Source organism: Chanos chanos, chromosome 9 (assembly GCF_902362185.1).
Source record: "Chanos chanos chromosome 9, fChaCha1.1, whole genome shotgun sequence".
Classification (NCBI taxonomy): domain Eukaryota; kingdom Metazoa; phylum Chordata; class Actinopteri; order Gonorynchiformes; family Chanidae; genus Chanos; species Chanos chanos.
The window spans coordinates 3,068,164-3,084,923 of record NC_044503.1 but is presented as its reverse complement, the minus strand read 5'-3'; the positions used below and the strand labels follow the sequence as shown (position 1 = coordinate 3,084,923).

At 41.9% G+C, this 16,760-nt stretch overlaps 3 protein-coding genes across 3 annotated transcripts; all 3 read left to right on the top strand.

The window, feature by feature from the left end:
- Positions 1 to 1,171: 1,171 nt before the first annotated feature.
- Positions 1,172 to 8,190, top strand: LOC115820616 (platelet glycoprotein V). Its single transcript, XM_030784245.1, has 5 exons — positions 1,172 to 1,257; positions 2,040 to 2,131; positions 2,757 to 2,794; positions 3,583 to 3,676; positions 6,179 to 8,190. The coding sequence occupies exons 1-5, from the start codon at positions 1,172 to 1,174 to the stop codon at positions 8,188 to 8,190; spliced, it is 2,322 nt and encodes a 773-aa protein (XP_030640105.1).
- A 2,155-nt stretch (positions 8,191 to 10,345) lies between these two features.
- Positions 10,346 to 11,872, top strand: LOC115820615 (regulator of G-protein signaling 21). The gene is made up of 5 exons (XM_030784242.1): positions 10,346 to 10,422; positions 10,760 to 10,855; positions 10,975 to 11,027; positions 11,136 to 11,302; positions 11,690 to 11,872. Exons 1-5 carry the CDS (start codon positions 10,346 to 10,348, stop codon positions 11,870 to 11,872), a joined length of 576 nt encoding a protein of 191 aa, XP_030640102.1.
- Positions 11,873 to 14,783: 2,911 nt separating this feature from the next.
- On the top strand, positions 14,784 to 16,434 carry LOC115820318 (regulator of G-protein signaling 13-like). The gene is made up of 5 exons (XM_030783846.1): positions 14,784 to 14,916; positions 15,159 to 15,218; positions 15,674 to 15,738; positions 15,918 to 16,084; positions 16,246 to 16,434. The coding sequence occupies exons 1-5, from the start codon at positions 14,837 to 14,839 to the stop codon at positions 16,432 to 16,434; spliced, it is 561 nt and encodes a 186-aa protein (XP_030639706.1). The 5' UTR covers positions 14,784 to 14,836.
- Positions 16,435 to 16,760: the final 326 nt, after the last annotated feature.

Here is a 16,760-nt window from a genome sequence, read left to right as displayed (position 1 = left end):
GCTACTGTCAAGTTTACCGATTGATGCCTCTGCTACTAGGTGGCCCTTTGATTGGGTTTCCGTGTTCAACGCAGGAAGCGATCAGATTGTCTCCTTCTTTCTCTCTCTGTCCCTCCCTCTTTTCGCCACAGCCGCAAATCTGTGTATTTGCCTGCGCACGAGTTCCCAAAGCAATCCTAACCGCCACAGCAAAGGCAAGGCTGTCTGTAATGGATGGCTTTAAATTCCTCTCACGCGCACGCCTATGTTTTTACTGCAGATTTTGTAATGATGAAATGAGACATGAGTCATAAACGTAATATATATCATTTATCCAAAGTAGTCTCTGAGTTTGAAATCGGTTAAACAAGACAAAATAAAACACTGCGTCTAAATATCTCAGATGTAATAGTTTTTTTCTGCAGTTTTGTGGAATTTGGTGAAATCAGACGCTAACCTGTTCGACAACAGATCAGCCTGCCTGGCAAGAATGAGAAAAGCTATGTCATGTTGTGACTATTCTGTTTGAAGTTGTTGGCTTGATTTTGGGGGATGACGGTAAGTGCCAAGCCTAATGTGTCTTAATAGGCTATTAGGGCGCCACAAACCACCAGAGCTGCTCTCCAGAGCTTTGGTATGCTTTGCATGCATTTCCCAAGATCCTGGAACTCTGCTGGAACGTTAGGTTACCATTCTTCCACAAGAGATTCCATCATTTTGTGTTTTGCTGATGGTAGTGGAAACCATGTCTCAGGCGCCGTTCCAGAATCCTCCATGAGAGTTTAGTTCGGTTGAGATCTGGTGACAAAGACAGCCGGGGCAAAACGATTTACGTCATCAAATCACTCAGAAACCATTGTGGAAGCACTGTGGATAGGGGCATTGACATTTTAGACAAGATCATTTCCAGTAGGGTAGAAATGCTTCACTTTCAGATGACCGAGATCACTCATAATGGCTTGGTGTGCATTGGTGCCTAAACAATGCTGAGGCAATACACACAACTCAATGACAAATTGCAACTGGCCACATACAACAGTCTCTGTGAAGTTCCAGACAAACTGTCCTCCATGAAACTGCCTGAGACTGACGTTATATTCCCAGCCATTAGATTCAGAGTTGCTCATCTGTTTTGCTTTGTACAGAACTTTGTACAGAACTTGGCACAGACATCACGGCTGAGTCGCACTATATGCTTTGGGCCACAGATGACCACCGTCGACTGCAGCCGACGCTGCTTATCCCTCTGCCCTCTCTGATGATCCACGTGGAACATCCGTAAGAGTCTGAAGAGTCTTCGTCACTGAAGATCCCGACAAAACATGTCCGAACAGCCAACATTCCCAAAGGATTATTCCTCTATCCCCATTAGCCAAAGTAATCACCGACTGGGCGTACTCAGCAGGGCCTGATACGTGTCTGAGTATTAATAGCTTAATGAACTCATTAGCAACATCTGTATGGAGACGCCTGTTTTCAATGTACTTTGTCATCCCTTTGTCATTCACTCAGATGTTTTCTCTTTATTTTGGCACTTACTTGTACACTCAGGCAATACCAGGCTGGGCAAATATTTTAATGTGAGGTGGAGTTGTTCTCCAGGCTAGGAGAACTTTCGAACCTGCATAAACAAGTCTCTCTCTCTCTCTCGTTCATCTCGAGCCACAGACACTTACTGTGGCTGCAAGGGAACTTATTAAGATTAACGGAAGCGGACCGGCACACCGAGAATGTAAGTAACATCTACTCGTATGCCTTGATTTATCTGCGTCTTCTCTCAGCTATTTTTATACCACTGTGATTGATATGAAACCGTTGGCCCTGAAAAAAAGTTGCATATTTTTGTCAGTCAGTACCGTTATATTGTCCCTCTGAAGGAAATACAATGCATCACAACTGTCTGCTGATTTAAAGCTGTGAGGTCCATCTGACCCCGCCCCCCCACCCCCACCACCTTGGTCTAAAATGTCGCAGGTGATGGTTCAGTCGCAGAAGAGTGTTTGGTTGAGTTGAGATACAAAAGACGCTCGTTGGGACCTTTTCTCCGGTGTCATGGGCAGGTTCCCTGATACAAACCTCGCGCTTGGACTCCTGGGTTTCCTTCTCCTGCATCAGGCCCTGGACGTCCAGGCAAGGAGCATCGTGAATCCTGGTGAGTGAGACGTTCTTCTCCGTAACAACACTTATAGACATAGAACATTCCCCACTGCAAAAGAAAGATGGAATGAGCACACAGTGAGAGGTGAGCTTGACCCGAGCCATAAATGAAAATCACTTTTTTTTTCTTACCGTCATACCTTCGGTTGGTAATATAGTTAATTTTATATCCACCACATTGCTTGAATTCCATTTATAAACAAATACACACAGAGAGACAACAGAAGTAATTGTGAGAATTTCAGTTTTGTTCTATTAGCATTTGCAGTGAGTGTATAATGGTGTGTTCAGTGTTACTGAGATACTTCAGGAGCGTCACTCTAAGGATAATTACTCGATCGAATGGACGCTGTTGTTATCATGGAACACAAACTGTTATATTTCTTTTTTCTTTTTTTTTTCATTTAGCAGGAAATCATATTTTTCGAAAGGATGACTCAACTATTCAGAACAAAATTATGGCATTTTTGCTTCATAACAGAATGCTGCCAGACCATGGAGCTGATGACGGGGGTAAAATAAACTATTTGTTACGAGAAGCCCTTTATAAAAGCCTTTTAATACATATTACATACGAATTGAAACACCAATTCTTACAACAGTTCTTTTATTTTCCACAGGATTTGGATGGCCAAACAAGATTGCTGACATGGAAGAGGTATGGTTACGTCAGGGTAATCTTTTTTTATTTTTATCAGACACAAGGAAGCTACCCAGTGAGAATCTGTGAATTAAAGGTTTGTAAGAAAACGCAGACCCGAGTTTATCATCTGGAATTCTTCCTGCCGTTGTCTCGGCACAGCTGGCCAAAGAACAAAACGAATTAAACGAATTACAGTCAGACAGACAAAAATTATAGTAGATGGACAAACTAACACACACATATATATATATATATGTGTGTGTGTGTGTGTGTGTGTGTGTGTATGTATGTGTTTATATATATATATATACACACACACACACACACACACACACACACACACACACACACACACACACACACACACACATATATATATAGATATAGATATAGATAGATATAGATATAGATATATGTATGTATGTATTTATGTGTGTGTGTATATATATATATATATATATATTTATATGTATGTATGTATGTGTGTGTGTGTGTGTGTGTATATATATATATATATATATATATATATATATGTATGTGTATATATATATATATATATATATATATATATATATATATATATATATATATATGTATGTATGTATGTATGTATGTATTTATGTGTGTATACATACATATTATCTCAAACATATAAAAATGGCTTTGCACACATAAATGCTATTTTAATATGACTGAGGTTGGAGACCCCTTAATTACACTCTGTGTTGTCAACAACACTTATTTTCCTGACTCCGCCCAGCACGTGCTGGGTTCTAACCTTATTCTATTAAACACTCTTTTAGTTTGAGGCCCAAGAGGAAGACCCTAGCCTGGAGGGAAAACTTGCCATGAATGCTTTCACCAAAGATGTGGCTCTGCTTGGCAAAAGAGGGGACTGTGAGTGTGTCTCTTTTATGTAATTTTTCTTTTTTTGTCAGTCTAATTACACTAACTGTATTTGCAAATTGACACCAAAACTGGACACCGCTTGAATTTGTAGCTACCACTGAGGGATTACTGCCTCTCAGTGACAAAGATTACTTTATTCAGTTTCAGGAATATTCAAACTTTCATTTGAGAAGGGCAAACGAAAATGTTCTTTATTTGTGAATTTATTCATTGACGGATTGATTTTTACAAAAAAAAAAAAAACATTCTCTGTTGTTGCAGCCTGTTTCTGGAAGTACTGTGTGTGATAGAAAATGAGACAGCAGGAAGACAAGCCAATACTGGTGCAGTCCTTATCCACTGTGGAAAAGAAACGTAGTAGAACTGAGACCTTTGCGTACCCGAAGGTCCAATGCATTTTCCAATGGTAGGGACCAGACGGTCCAATGCATTTGTCATCCTAGCAACGACAATTCTGTTCACTCACGTCTCTGTATTTGCATATTTAATATCAATAAAAATGTTACGTTTGAAAAGTTCGATGTGAATCTGGCATTGCTTTTCTTTATTCTCTCTTAGTTTATCACAGAACAATGCTTGAAAATCTCTCATGGAATCCATCAAAGTTATAAACGGACAGGTACGTGATTTAGTGATTCACAGTTTCGTAGATCACCTGAAGCCTGAACAAACGAAAAGTCCAGCTTTTGCATACATTAAAATTTAAATGATTAAAAATAATGTTAGTGGTACAGGTGGATTGTGCTTTTGGGATTGAGAATCGCTGAACACACAGGACCATGGAATTCATCCACAATTTGACAGCAAAAAAATTTGGCACTGCTGACATCTGGTGGTAAAATTTGAGAACGACAACATACCGTTTCCCCCCCGAAAGTTCATTTCAAGGACACTGAAACGTTAAGGGGGTTACACCTGTGTTATTCTGCTCTCTTTCATCTCCACATGATGTATAGGGTACATCATGTTTGTTTTGCACTGAAGAACTTGTGTTTGGTTTTTGCATATTATGTATAGGGACAATATAAGGGCCTGTCTTGTCTCAAGGGCTTCCGTGGCATATTGAAAAATATTTCTGATAAAATGATTAAAAGCATAAAAGTCAATGCATTAAACTATCCTACGTCGGACTAACTCTTAAAGACAGATACTGAACGAAGACGGTGTCTTATTTAACAACGTACTTCACTTCAAGAGGCAATTACACTATTCGCGACGCACTGATGTGGGGTGAATTAAAGAGATGCTTAGTTGAGTCCGAAATAAACCGCCTTCCATTTCTGTTGTTCGAGGAAACATTCTTTGTTGCGCTGTTGACACTGCTGTCGCTGTGCTGATGTGCGTGAGATCGAATAGGATCTGAGTCATTCCCTGTGGCTAAGTTTGGACGGTTTCTTAGCTGGGTGTCTATCTCTATCTCCAACAAACAGACACTCTGGCACAACACCAAAGCCACAGTCAAAAAAGATCTATCACTGACGCACAGAACCGTGACAATGCATTCAGTTTTAAGTGGACGTGAACCAAAAAATCAGCTTAAAACATGTATTTGGAACGGCCTGTCAATTCTAAAGCGTCACTGTGAATGGGAATGAAGAGAACCGCTGCTCTTGTGTCAGCATTCACAACTGTTGCACTGGTCACTGTATCCCATGCGTTTTATGAAAATACACAAGCTACTCCTCGTCACTGAGGACTGTCATAACCAAGTGTGTCCAAATTATTTTCCAAACGCCCGAAAAATCCGTTACTCAACAATAACGGTTACTCTCAGAACTCTGTGAGCTTTGACGGAGCCTAGAACAACGTGTTGTGCTTTCGATCGTCTCTTCGCTATGCTAATCTCGCCGGACACGGGCTTCCATGTGGCCGGCACTGACAGCTGTGATAAATAATGCGGAAGCAAATATTGAACCCCCTCCCAAACATCTTCCACTACAAACAGTAGCTTTCATTTCTGCCGTCAGACAGCGGTGGGACAATGTCTTTGAAAGGTAAGCACATTTTGAGCTTGTTATGGTGGTTTATTAAATGTTATACGTCTTAGCGTCTCTTCCCATAAACGAAGGCGGAGACAGTACTGACAATAATAATTAAAAACAGACAGCATCATGTCTCTCTAAAAAAAAAATGTTAGGCATATGAGAAGTAACTTTACCATAACATACAGAGGTTGCCTGTAGGGGTGCATATCTTTGCTGTGTCTCTAAGATTTGCTTTATGTTCTGCAGAATTAACGAAAGCTGGTACCTCCTTTGTTTTTAAAATGGGAACCATATAATATGTAACGGACAGAGCACAGCAGTAACGCAGTGTAACAGCACAGTAAAACTAAATATAAAGTTTGAACGTCATTGAGGATCCCGGGTCTGGTTGTAACTTTATATGCTAATTTGGGGGTGGGGTAATCCTACCGATTTTGTGGGGGGGTATGGGTGGTAGGATGTCAATACTCTGCAGATACTGACTGCCTTACTGTTTATTCCTCAGTTTGGTGCTTATCGTGCGTTCTCCTCCGACTCCTCCTGGAGTCTGAGGCGAACCTGAATCCAGTCTGCCCCACAGCCTGTGTGTGCTTGCCGTCTGGGCAAGTCAAATGTATGGGTGACATTACAGAGATCCCTCCTCTGGCAACTGAGACAACATTCCACCTGGTTCTTCAGAACACCAAGATCACCGTCCTCAAGGACAGATGCCTTGAGTCTCTTGTTCTGACGCTGCGATTCGCGCTCCATTACAGCCCTCTCGACCTCATTCAACCAGAAGCCTTCAAAGGCGCATCACAGCTCAAGTCTCTCAGCTTGTCCTATGATGCCCTCTCACATCTCCCGCCCAGAGTCTTTGGCGAGCTCTCCAACCTACAAGAACTCTTTCTGAGGGGTAACCAATTGACGTCAATCAGCTCCAGCATGTTTGAGGGTCTTGGGAACCTAACGGAACTGGACATTAGCCATAACCGCATCGCTCACCTTGACTCAGATGCCTTCCGGAGCCTCGGCAACCTGGGGTTTCTAAACTTGGCGAGGAACATGTTGACGCATCTCCCACGTGACGTGTTTCACAACCTCAAAGAACTCCGCCAACTTCATCTCCACTACAACCAGCTACAGACTCTGGAGGCTGGCTCTTTTGACCAAGTGCACAAGCTGAGAGAGCTGCAGCTGTTCAACAACCAGATCAGATCTATCCCTCCACGACTCTTCTGGAATGTTCCGAACCTATCGACTCTGACCCTCTCCCGCAACATGCTCCAGTACATCCCAGAAGAAAGTTTCTACTACATGCCCAGTTTGGTCAAACTCACCATCTACGACAATCCATTACTTTCTCTGCCTGACCAACTGATGGGCCACATGCCAAAAATGGAGGTGTTCTACCTGTACGAGACTAACCTTACCACCGTACCTTGGAACCTGTTTGCTAACATGACCGGGCTTAAGATACTTAATTTTCATCTCAACTATCGGCTGAGCTTCCTGCCGAAAGATGTTTTCTGCTGTCTGCCTAACCTTCAGACACTTTCACTGAAACAAAACAGCCTGGATGATCTGCATCCTGATGTGTTCTCCTCTCTGACCAGCCTTACAGATCTGCTGCTCCATGACAACAAACTTCGTTCTCTCCCAGTGACTATCTTTCATAACCTCTCGAAATTGAAAAGAATTGAGCTTAAAAACAACCTTCTGCGAAATCTTCCGGGGGATGTTTTTGCAGGCAGCAGCATACTGGCGAATGTCACCCTGGGAGGAAACCCATGGAATTGCAACTGCAGCATAATTGGAATTGCGGAATGGACCAGCGAGAACCGACAGCTGGTTAAAGACAATGCGGAGGTCTTGTGCCACGAACCCTTGAACTTACAAAACCACACCCTGTCATCAATAACCTATGATTTTCTCAATTGTGATTCGACAACCACCATCAGAGCACCGTCAACTCCTGCTACGACCATCGCTACAACTGAAGGACGACGCAAGATGTTGACCACACCGTCTCTCAAAGCAAAGAGTACAGATCCCTTGACAACCACACCGAAATCTGTTACGACTCCCTTTGCTTCTACGGTCCCTTTCAGTACAGCCCTCTCAGCAAGCACACCAAAATCTGTTACGACTCCCTTCACATCTAGGGTCTCTCTCAGTACAAGCATCTCCACAAATGTCCCCTCGGATGGCACTGCCGAGGACATCTTTGAAATCGTTGAAGTCGTTGAAGCCTTTGACAAGGTTGTCGTCCTTGACGAGGGGAGGTCTCATATCATTCACAACAATCATCACAATGGTTGGGTTTATCTGTGGACGGTGCCATCCAGGGGAACCATCAGTGGGCTCTTAATGGCCCTCCACATTGTCCTTGTGGCCACTGGTGTAGTTTTGATTGTGGCTACCTTGTATGCTCTGTACCGTCTTGACCAAGAGTTGCGCAATCTGGGAACTCTGTCTAGACTGAAACACCAAAAAATTACTTATGGAAGATGGGAGAAGTTCCATGACAAACTGTAGCAATTGATCCTGTGCTCTGCTGTTGTTGCTATTATTATTACTATTATTATTACTATGACTATTACTAGTAGTAGTATCAGTAGTAGTGGTAGTAGTAGTATTGTTATTATTATTATCATCATCATTATTTGTGTTGTTGCTGTTGTTGTCATCATGTGAGCTGCAGCTTTGACTAACATCCTGCCATAAAATGCTTGCTCAATAGCTTTTGTCTACTATATAATTTTATTGTTATTTTAGTTTATTGTTGTTACACATTAATAGACATATATCAGATAAGGTGTATTTCTGTGGATAATCACCAGTGGAATAATGTAGGTTTTCCCAAAGCATTTGTGCATTACAATTTTTTTTAGTTTGAAGTGTTTTTGGTGGGGTTTTTTTGGGGGGGGGGGGGGGGGGGGGGATATAGACTTAAAAAAGTATATGGGTTCCCATTCTGATGGAGTTACTTTGCAATTGTTTGTGTGTAAACACTGCATGTCAGAAATAAACAGAGTGTGCTCCTGTATGGTGAATAAATAGTGTGTTTCTGTAACAGTGAGTCTGAAATGGCTTGTCATCACAGGTGCCACCTGGTGGAGTAACAGACATGTAACTCTATCTCAATCAAACACTCATCATCTAAGACCCAGACACACACACACACACACATACACACACACACACAAAAATCTTCAGGTGAATCAGCATATGTGATACAATCCTCTGTGACTCACCAATATGGTTCCGCTTTAAAGTCTGATAAAATACTGCGAAATATCATCTTCTGACTGGGATGACATCTCGTTGTCAATTTATTTTCAGCACTCAGCTCAGATGTCTCCCAATTCGAGTGATAAACACAGAGAGAATGGAACAGGAGGAGGAAGTGCGTGAAAGAGGTGTGGATGCTATCTTAAGAAGATAAGCTTAGTCGAATGCCGATATGTGTTCATATCACCTGACAGATTTGGCTGTTGAATGGCATTTTCTCATACTTTCCTTTTTTTTTTGATGGTGCATAGTTAAAGTCATGTAAGACATGTCAAAACCTCATGATTCAGGTTTTTTTTTTTTTTTCCTAATTCTTGTCTGCGGCACGGTGGCGCAGTGGGTAGCGCTGTTGCCTCACAGCATGAAGGTTTCGGGTTCGGTTCCCGGCCGGGTCCTTTCTGTGTGGAGTTTGCATGTTCTCCCCGTGTCTGCGTGGGTTTCCTCCGGGAGCTCCGGTTTCCTCCCACAGTCCAAAGACATGCAGGTTAGGTGAATTGGAGACACTAAATTGCCCTTAGGTATGAATGTGAGTGTGTTTGTCTGTGTGTCTGCCCTGCGATGGACTGGCGACCTGCCCAGGGTGTTTCCCCGCCTTTCGCCCTATGTGCGCTGGGATAGGCTCCAGCACCCCCCGCGACCCTAATCAGGATAAGCGGTTTAGATAATGAATGAATGAATGAATAATTCTTGTCTTAGCAGTGTCTATCAGTGGAGCCATTGTTCGGGTTATAGACACGGATGATTTCATTATGTAAACTTGGCATGAGAGTAAACGTAATATTGCCTGCCCCACCCGCAGGTGACTACGAGAACCTCTGAGCTGCAGTGTACTTCTCCACACCAACATGAATCATCATCAAAGAAGAATATGGCAACAACGGATCCATGCATCAGACTAACAAAACCAGAATGCTGGTTTTGGGTCTTGAGAAAATGTTAAAAAAAAAAAAAAAAAAACAACTTTTTTTTTTTTGCCACAAATTCTTTTTTTAATGGTCGTGTTTGTAATATCATGTATGCTGGAAATATTATGAACGTCATTTTGGTAAATGACAACCAGAATGACAGAGTTTGAACGAGCTAATCACAAAAAAGGATTTAATTTGAGTAGTAATTAATGCAGAATGAATGCATAAATTGTTGTAGTTTTCCATAAGAAAAAAAAAAAACCTGACAAGGGAGTGAGTGCATGCGGACAGATACCAATGTCTGATGCTGTAGTGTCAATGGCATCTGATACTTGTACATGCACGCCTCAGCGTCATAGCATCACTCCTCACCCAAGCTTCTAAATACCAGAAAAAAAACAGAACGGGAAGAGGGATGGTTCAAATATCTCGACTCCCGCACAGAGTAAAGACAAAAAAAAAAAGACAACCAGGAGACCAGGAGTTTTACAATGCCAAAAATACTTTTCTCAAAGATAAAGATTTACGAGTTTAAAGACCTGATTCGAAGCAGGAAAAGACCAAAAACGTAAGTAAACCATTGTGTTTTGTGCCAAGGCCTAGTTTTTTAACTGCAGATTGTGATAAGTGATAGGATTCCAAAATACGAAGAGAAGATAACTTCTGAGGCACAACTGTTTTGGTATCACACTTCGAGAAATGTTGAATTATGCGGCCTTATGAATGAGTAGTGAATAAAAATGTTGTTGTCTTGATGTTCCACGTCTAGAAAAAAAGAGCTTTAAAATGTGTATTTGTAGAATGTCGCTTTAGACGTTTTAAAAACGTAGCATGGTTGTTTAAATACCAGTTTCTTATGGCATACATTTGTTCTGTCTTTTCTTTATTTTTTTTCTTTACTGTAGGCTGGATGTTCTTCTGAGCAGGAAAAAGCAAAAAAGTGATATTCAGTGTGTTCTTGTACAGGATGTTACTTGTGTGTCAGTTTCCTCTGTTTCCAGGTGAGTAAGTACTTGACGTATTCAGCAAAAGTCCAGGCCTTTCATTCCCACTCAAAAAAAAAAAAAAAAAGACCCCCTCCATCTGGAAACTACCTGCTTATTTCTCTCCCTTTCTCCAGACATCAAGATAAAACATCTGTGCCAACTCTGGAGAATCTCCTAAACGACAAACGTAAGATAATCCCCGCGTTTACGCTTTTGGATGAATCTTGGATGCACTTAGCCCCACGTGCTTGATTTTCAAAATTCCTTCCCCCCCCTTCCCTCCTCCCCCACACAGAGGGCTTGTCTGCTTTTAGGCTGTTTCTTCAGTCAGAGTATAGCGAGGAAAACATCGAGTTTTGGTTGGCCTGCAGAGAATATAAGAACGCTACTTCAACGAACAAGCTTTCCCACAAAGCGGCCGAAATCTACGATGAGTTTCTCCACCCGGCGTCAAAGAAAGAGGTTGGTGAACGACTATGCCTGTGTGGGCAGAAATCACACAGAACAACAGAAACTGTCTCTGATGATGTTGATAAGAGAGTCGAGGTGAAATAGAGTATAGACACTTCTGTAAACAACGTCTTTACAGTAACACGGCACAATATAATAATGACAACCGTTACATCAGATGTCTATGACTGCAAGTCCTATATACAAGCACACACTCTCGATTTGGGTTTTACTGTTTACAAACATGACGTAACCAATGTAATTACCTGTACCATAAAATGTTTACAATTCATTTTACATGTTGTTTACAAGGACTTTTTATTGACTGTGGAACATGTATGTGTATATGTGTGTGTGTGTGTGCATGTATGCGTGTGTGTGTGTGTGTGTGGTTCACAGGTCAACATCGACTACCACACTCGGGAGAAGATTAAGAGGTCACTGCTGGATCCTGACCTCTCTTGCTTCGACGAGGCGGAAATTCACGTGTACAGGCTGATGGAAAAGGATTCGTGCCCCAGGTTTCTTAAGTCGCAGGTCTACAGGGAACTCCAGACCAAACCCAGGAGCTTGTCCTGTTGACCATCTGCTACCAGTCTTGGAGGAGAGAAAAGGAAGAGAGGGAGAAAAACGTGTTTGATAGACCTCCGGGCTGTTGGCAGAACTGACGTCCACAGACAGGAAGAGGAAAGGGAAGTGTTGAAAAGACAAAGCGTGTAGGGTCCACATTATATATAGACATGAGATATATAGATATTTGACAGATTTTGTGTTTTATATTCCACAAATTAAGTGATTGGAGTGATTAGGTGAACACTGATTGATGAGAATAAGACTACAAGGTTGGTTGTTTGAAAGTCGAAAGCCTGTCCTGTGTTTAAGAGGAAACGTTTGTGGTAGACAGGGACATGAAATAAGAAAGGAACTTCACACTCAGACATGCATCAACACGGACAGACAGCTTATACGTGTTACGTCAGCGTCTGGAACAAAAATAAAAGCGGATTAAAAAAAATACCCAGAACACAGCAATAATTGTTTTTAGTGGCTTATTCAATTCGGTGTATAGTTTGTCTTTCACACAACTTGCCCCCCCCCCCCCCCCCCAACCCCCAATCATTTCATTTTTTAAAAAAAAGGTGTTTCAACAAGGAAAGATCAATATATTATTATTAATGATCAGCTTCATGAACCAAAATTCTGAATAATTATGAGTGACAGAAAATGGTGATCAATGGACAGAATGTTGACTCATCATCTTTTGAGTGTGTTGATGGTGATAACTGAGTAGGTGTGTGTGTGTGTGTGTGTGTGTGTGTGTGTACGCGTGTGTGTACGTGCGTGTGTGTGAATAGGCTACAAATGACGGTTAAAGTGCAGGAAAAAAGGAAAAAAAGATGAGGTTTGTTCATGACTGGGCTCTTTATCAAATACTACTCATATACCTTGTGTTTAGCAACTGCTTAGGCTGACTGCGGTTTTACCAGGACCAAATGCAGTGAGACAGTGCCATCCCTCACATGAATGCCTTACAGAATCTTTATCACGCTTTCCCTTTCACATTCAAATAAGATTAATGGGAGAGCAGTGGAAAGCAATTGGAACAAAGCCAATCATTCAAATTTACAGCAGATACAAAACTGCCATAGGACTAGAAGGCTAACTGCAAATGCATGGCTTTAACAGTGCCCTGCAACACTAACTAATTTTTAAAAATTCTCTCTGTTTTTCCTCACATGTGAGTGTGTGTGTATGTATGTATATATATATAATTTTATCATAAATATACACTATATATATATATATATATAGATATATTATCATTTTAATAATTTGCTGTATCCCTGTTATCTGATGGGGAGGCATTGCTTAAACTAGAAACGTGTGTGAGCGAGGAAACGAACTGTGTCACCCTTGGCCCCGTCGTCCGAAAATAGCCCTTTTGTCCGAATCCCGGGCTTAAAAAGGCAATTTAGCAGAAGTGTCTGACAGGCCTTACACACCCACCCACAGGCCTGGTGTCATCTGGCCCCTGATCTGTGACAAATCACCCTGAACGTGACCTTGTTTGGGATAGACACACGGATCGACGGACAGACGGACGTCAAGCTCCTAATCAAGCTCTGGAACCTTTAGCAAATGGTTCTTAGTGCTGTCCTGTCATTTTTGTGCTTCCAGTTTCTCTGACACAGGATGGAGATTTGTGTAATGTTTTGTTGCAATATGAATAGCAGTTCTGAAATGTGTCAAAAAAAAAAAAAAAAGAAAAAACCCTGTCAAAGTAAAAATAATCTGACCGAGGTTCTTACCAAAGTGTGTGTGGTGTGTTAAGCGGATGTACCTCAGCACTGACGGAGGGTTTGAATATCGTAACTCACAGCTGCATTGAGAAAAAAAAAGGTCTATCAGTCAGAGAATCAGCTATAGTTTCCAGCAACCACAACTGTTGCCATGGCAGCACAGGGGAAATGAGTAATGATCTGTACTCTCCGACATGTCTGAGACGCACAGTTGCTCAAGCACTTTATGCTGGAAAAGTAAATCTGCCTACTGATTGCTTGGTTTTTTGAGTTCACCGGTCAGCTGACCCTGCGCCGTGGCCTCTTTCGTCGCTGTAGTGGATTGTATGGCGTTTGTGGTAGATTTGAGAGGGTCAGTGGCTGTCCTGTTGAAGCGCTTTACTGCACATGTCCATTTTAGGATGGGTTTGGGGAAAAAAACCAATCAGCTAATGAGGTGACCTGCACTACCCCTGGGCAGATGGGTAATCCCTGCTACAGTCTGACGGTTGTTCACTTAAAAGTACCAGGTTTAACTGGAAGAGTAAAAATATCATATTCAGTTATGCCTCTTTCGATTTGCTTTGCTTGTAAAAGCATAAAATGGGAACGAATAACAACAGCGACAACAACAACAACAGCAACAACAACAACAACAGCAACAACAAAACTGGTTCATAACAGTGGAACCTAGGACAATGCAAAAAATGATCCCACAACATTGTAAATTCTTCTTTGAAGACAAACAAATAAATATTTTTAAATCTATATATCAGCATCTTCTCCATGTCTCTTTTCTCTAAAAACAGAAGACTCCAAAAAACCAAAAAAAAAAACAAAACCAAAAAAAAAACAAAGCATGTAAAGTCATGTCATTTGCTTATCTGCTGTTCACTGTGCTCAGAGCTCGTTTGCATGGCCGAAAATATGACGAACGCAACATCACTCTGAGAGCATGAGTTGCGTCACTAGGAGGGTAACAGGCAAATGGAAGGGGAGGGGCAGAGGTGCCACAGGGTGTGTGTGTGTGTGGTGCGAGACAGGACTCTTCCTATTTGCAATGTGGTTTACAGAATTAGAGCCAGTGACACCAGCAAACCCCCCCCCCCCACCGCCCTCCCCCACCCCCCTATAGCAACGACAGCAGAGCCTATAAAACAGCCATGGATGGAGAGGAGGAATCGACAGACTAACAGTTGCACTATGACCACAAAACAAGCCGCACGTCACCCGTGGATTTCAACACGCTAGCCCTCCGTAAACTAACATGCCCAGTTTAATCAGGGAGTCACTCGCCGTGAAACACCCCAGCATGGACAGCGATGATCGGAAGAGGAAGCAGAACATGTAAGTTACCGTAAACATCTTTCTCCCTCTCAACACTCCACTTCTGTTTGAAAGGTGGAACTCTTTCTTTTTTTTTTTTTACTCTGTACGTCTGCGAAAGCGGACTGCTCTCCTTTTTTTTGGAACTGGCAATGATAAACTCGTGCGCGGTCTGTATGTGTACGACCTCGTGTGAGGTGGGTTAAGATTGTTTTAAAAAGAGCCAACACTCTCAAACAAGCGTTTGTCCTGTTTCTCCACAGTGGAAAGAACTTTATGTGTCGACTACAGTGCATGTTCTCCTCCTCCGCAACCCCAGAGAGGTAAGGTCAAATCTGCCCTTTCTCGTATTTGGTTCTGGAGTACATAGTTTTAGTGTGTGTGTGTGTATGTGTGTGTGTGTGAGAGAGAGAGAGAGAGAGAGAGAGAGGGAGAGAGAGAGAGAGAGAGAATTATATGAGAATAAACAACAGTCGTATAAGTGTTACAGTAATTTTGGATACCCCCTGGAGACATGCCAGGTCAGAGACTGCTAGAGAATTTCCAGAATGTTAATGTTTTTTCCCATTAAAAAAAAAAGAAAGAAAGAAAGAAAGAAAGAAAGAAAGAAAGAAAGAGACAAATTTGTCCAAACAGACCTCTATTCTGAGTTGTTGTTGCCAGGTATCTATCACATCCAAAGTCTTCACATGACTCTGTCCATGTATCATTGCAGTCACCATTACAACCTTTCAACTACTTACAACTGTAATGAAAGATTTTTCTTCTCTTTTCACAGCAAGTTAAGCTTAGAGGAAACACAACAATGGTCTGACTCATTAGAGCGACTCCTTGAATCAAAATGTGAGTCTTTTTTTGTTTGTTCGTTTGTTTTGTTTCATAAAATTCATTTAGCTTCGGTCTCTGTTCTGGACTGGGCACTTGTAAGAGTTCGCCAAACCAAAGGGTTTCAACTTCCCATTTCAGCCTCTGAACTGAAGATGCATTGTTTGGTGTTTTCTGTTTTCTGTTTGTTCCTGCAGATGGTCTAGCGACATTCCGAACCTTTTTGAAATCAGAATTCAGCGATGAGAACATCGAGTTTTGGTTGACGTGTGAAGACTACAAGAAAATCAAATCCTCTTTCAGGATGACATCGAAGGCAAAGAAAATCTACGAGCAGTTTGTCAGAGCAGAAGCTCCAAGAGAGGTAAGCAGCAGAGACCAAGACAACTCCCAGTGAAGATACTGTGTGCTATATCCCATAATTAACATACAAGTTATCATTTACATTTATGTGTTTGTAAGCAGACATTGTTTGGCTGAGAGTCAATATGTGACCATGTCTGACTGTATCTCGTTTTGTTTAAGATAAACATTGACTATCACACAAGGGAGCAAATCAAGAAGAATGTGAAGGCTCCGACAGTGCAGTGTTTTGACGAAGCCCAAAAGATCGTTTACGGGCTGATGGAGCGAGACTCCTACCCCCGGTTCTTGAGATCCGAAATGTACCGGACCCTCCTGGAGTCACTGGCGGCAGAAGCCGCTCATGGCTGAAGAATGGAAGAATCTCCAATAAGCTCTAAAAACTGGAAAATTCGGAACAGCCCAAGGAAAAAAAAAAAAAACTAAAAGCAAAAAACGAAACACACATACAAAAGACCAAAAAACCAAAAGCAACCCCACCGAAGCTGCCAGCCAGCTGCTGTAAAACGGAGGGCTTAAATTGAGACCAATATTTACGCCAAACCTTTCACCCTGATGGACTCAAAATTGAAAATACTGAAAACACACAGTGGAATATCACAGCTGTTATAAAGGATAAGAGAATCAGGGTCTACCCTCCAGATGGGAGGCGGGGGGGGTAAGTTTGGATGGGAACG

Coding starts and splice junctions, on each gene's coding strand:
- LOC115820616 (XM_030784245.1), top strand. CDS start 1,172: ATGCTTTGGGCCACAGATGACCACCGTCGACTGCAGCCGACGCTGCTT. Junction 2,132..2,756: donor AAGGAGCATCGTGAATCCTG/GTGAGTGAGACG, acceptor TATTTTCCACAG/GATTTGGATGGCCAAACAAG. Junction 2,795..3,582: donor AGATTGCTGACATGGAAGAG/GTATGGTTACGT, acceptor ACACTCTTTTAG/TTTGAGGCCCAAGAGGAAGA.
- LOC115820615 (XM_030784242.1), top strand. CDS start 10,346: ATGCCAAAAATACTTTTCTCAAAGATAAAGATTTACGAGTTTAAAGAC. Junction 10,423..10,759: donor AGCAGGAAAAGACCAAAAAC/GTAAGTAAACCA, acceptor TCTTTACTGTAG/GCTGGATGTTCTTCTGAGCA. Junction 11,303..11,689: donor ACCCGGCGTCAAAGAAAGAG/GTTGGTGAACGA, acceptor TGTGGTTCACAG/GTCAACATCGACTACCACAC.
- LOC115820318 (XM_030783846.1), top strand. CDS start 14,837: ATGCCCAGTTTAATCAGGGAGTCACTCGCCGTGAAACACCCCAGCATG. Junction 15,739..15,917: donor GCGACTCCTTGAATCAAAAT/GTGAGTCTTTTT, acceptor TTGTTCCTGCAG/ATGGTCTAGCGACATTCCGA. Junction 16,085..16,245: donor GAGCAGAAGCTCCAAGAGAG/GTAAGCAGCAGA, acceptor GTTTTGTTTAAG/ATAAACATTGACTATCACAC.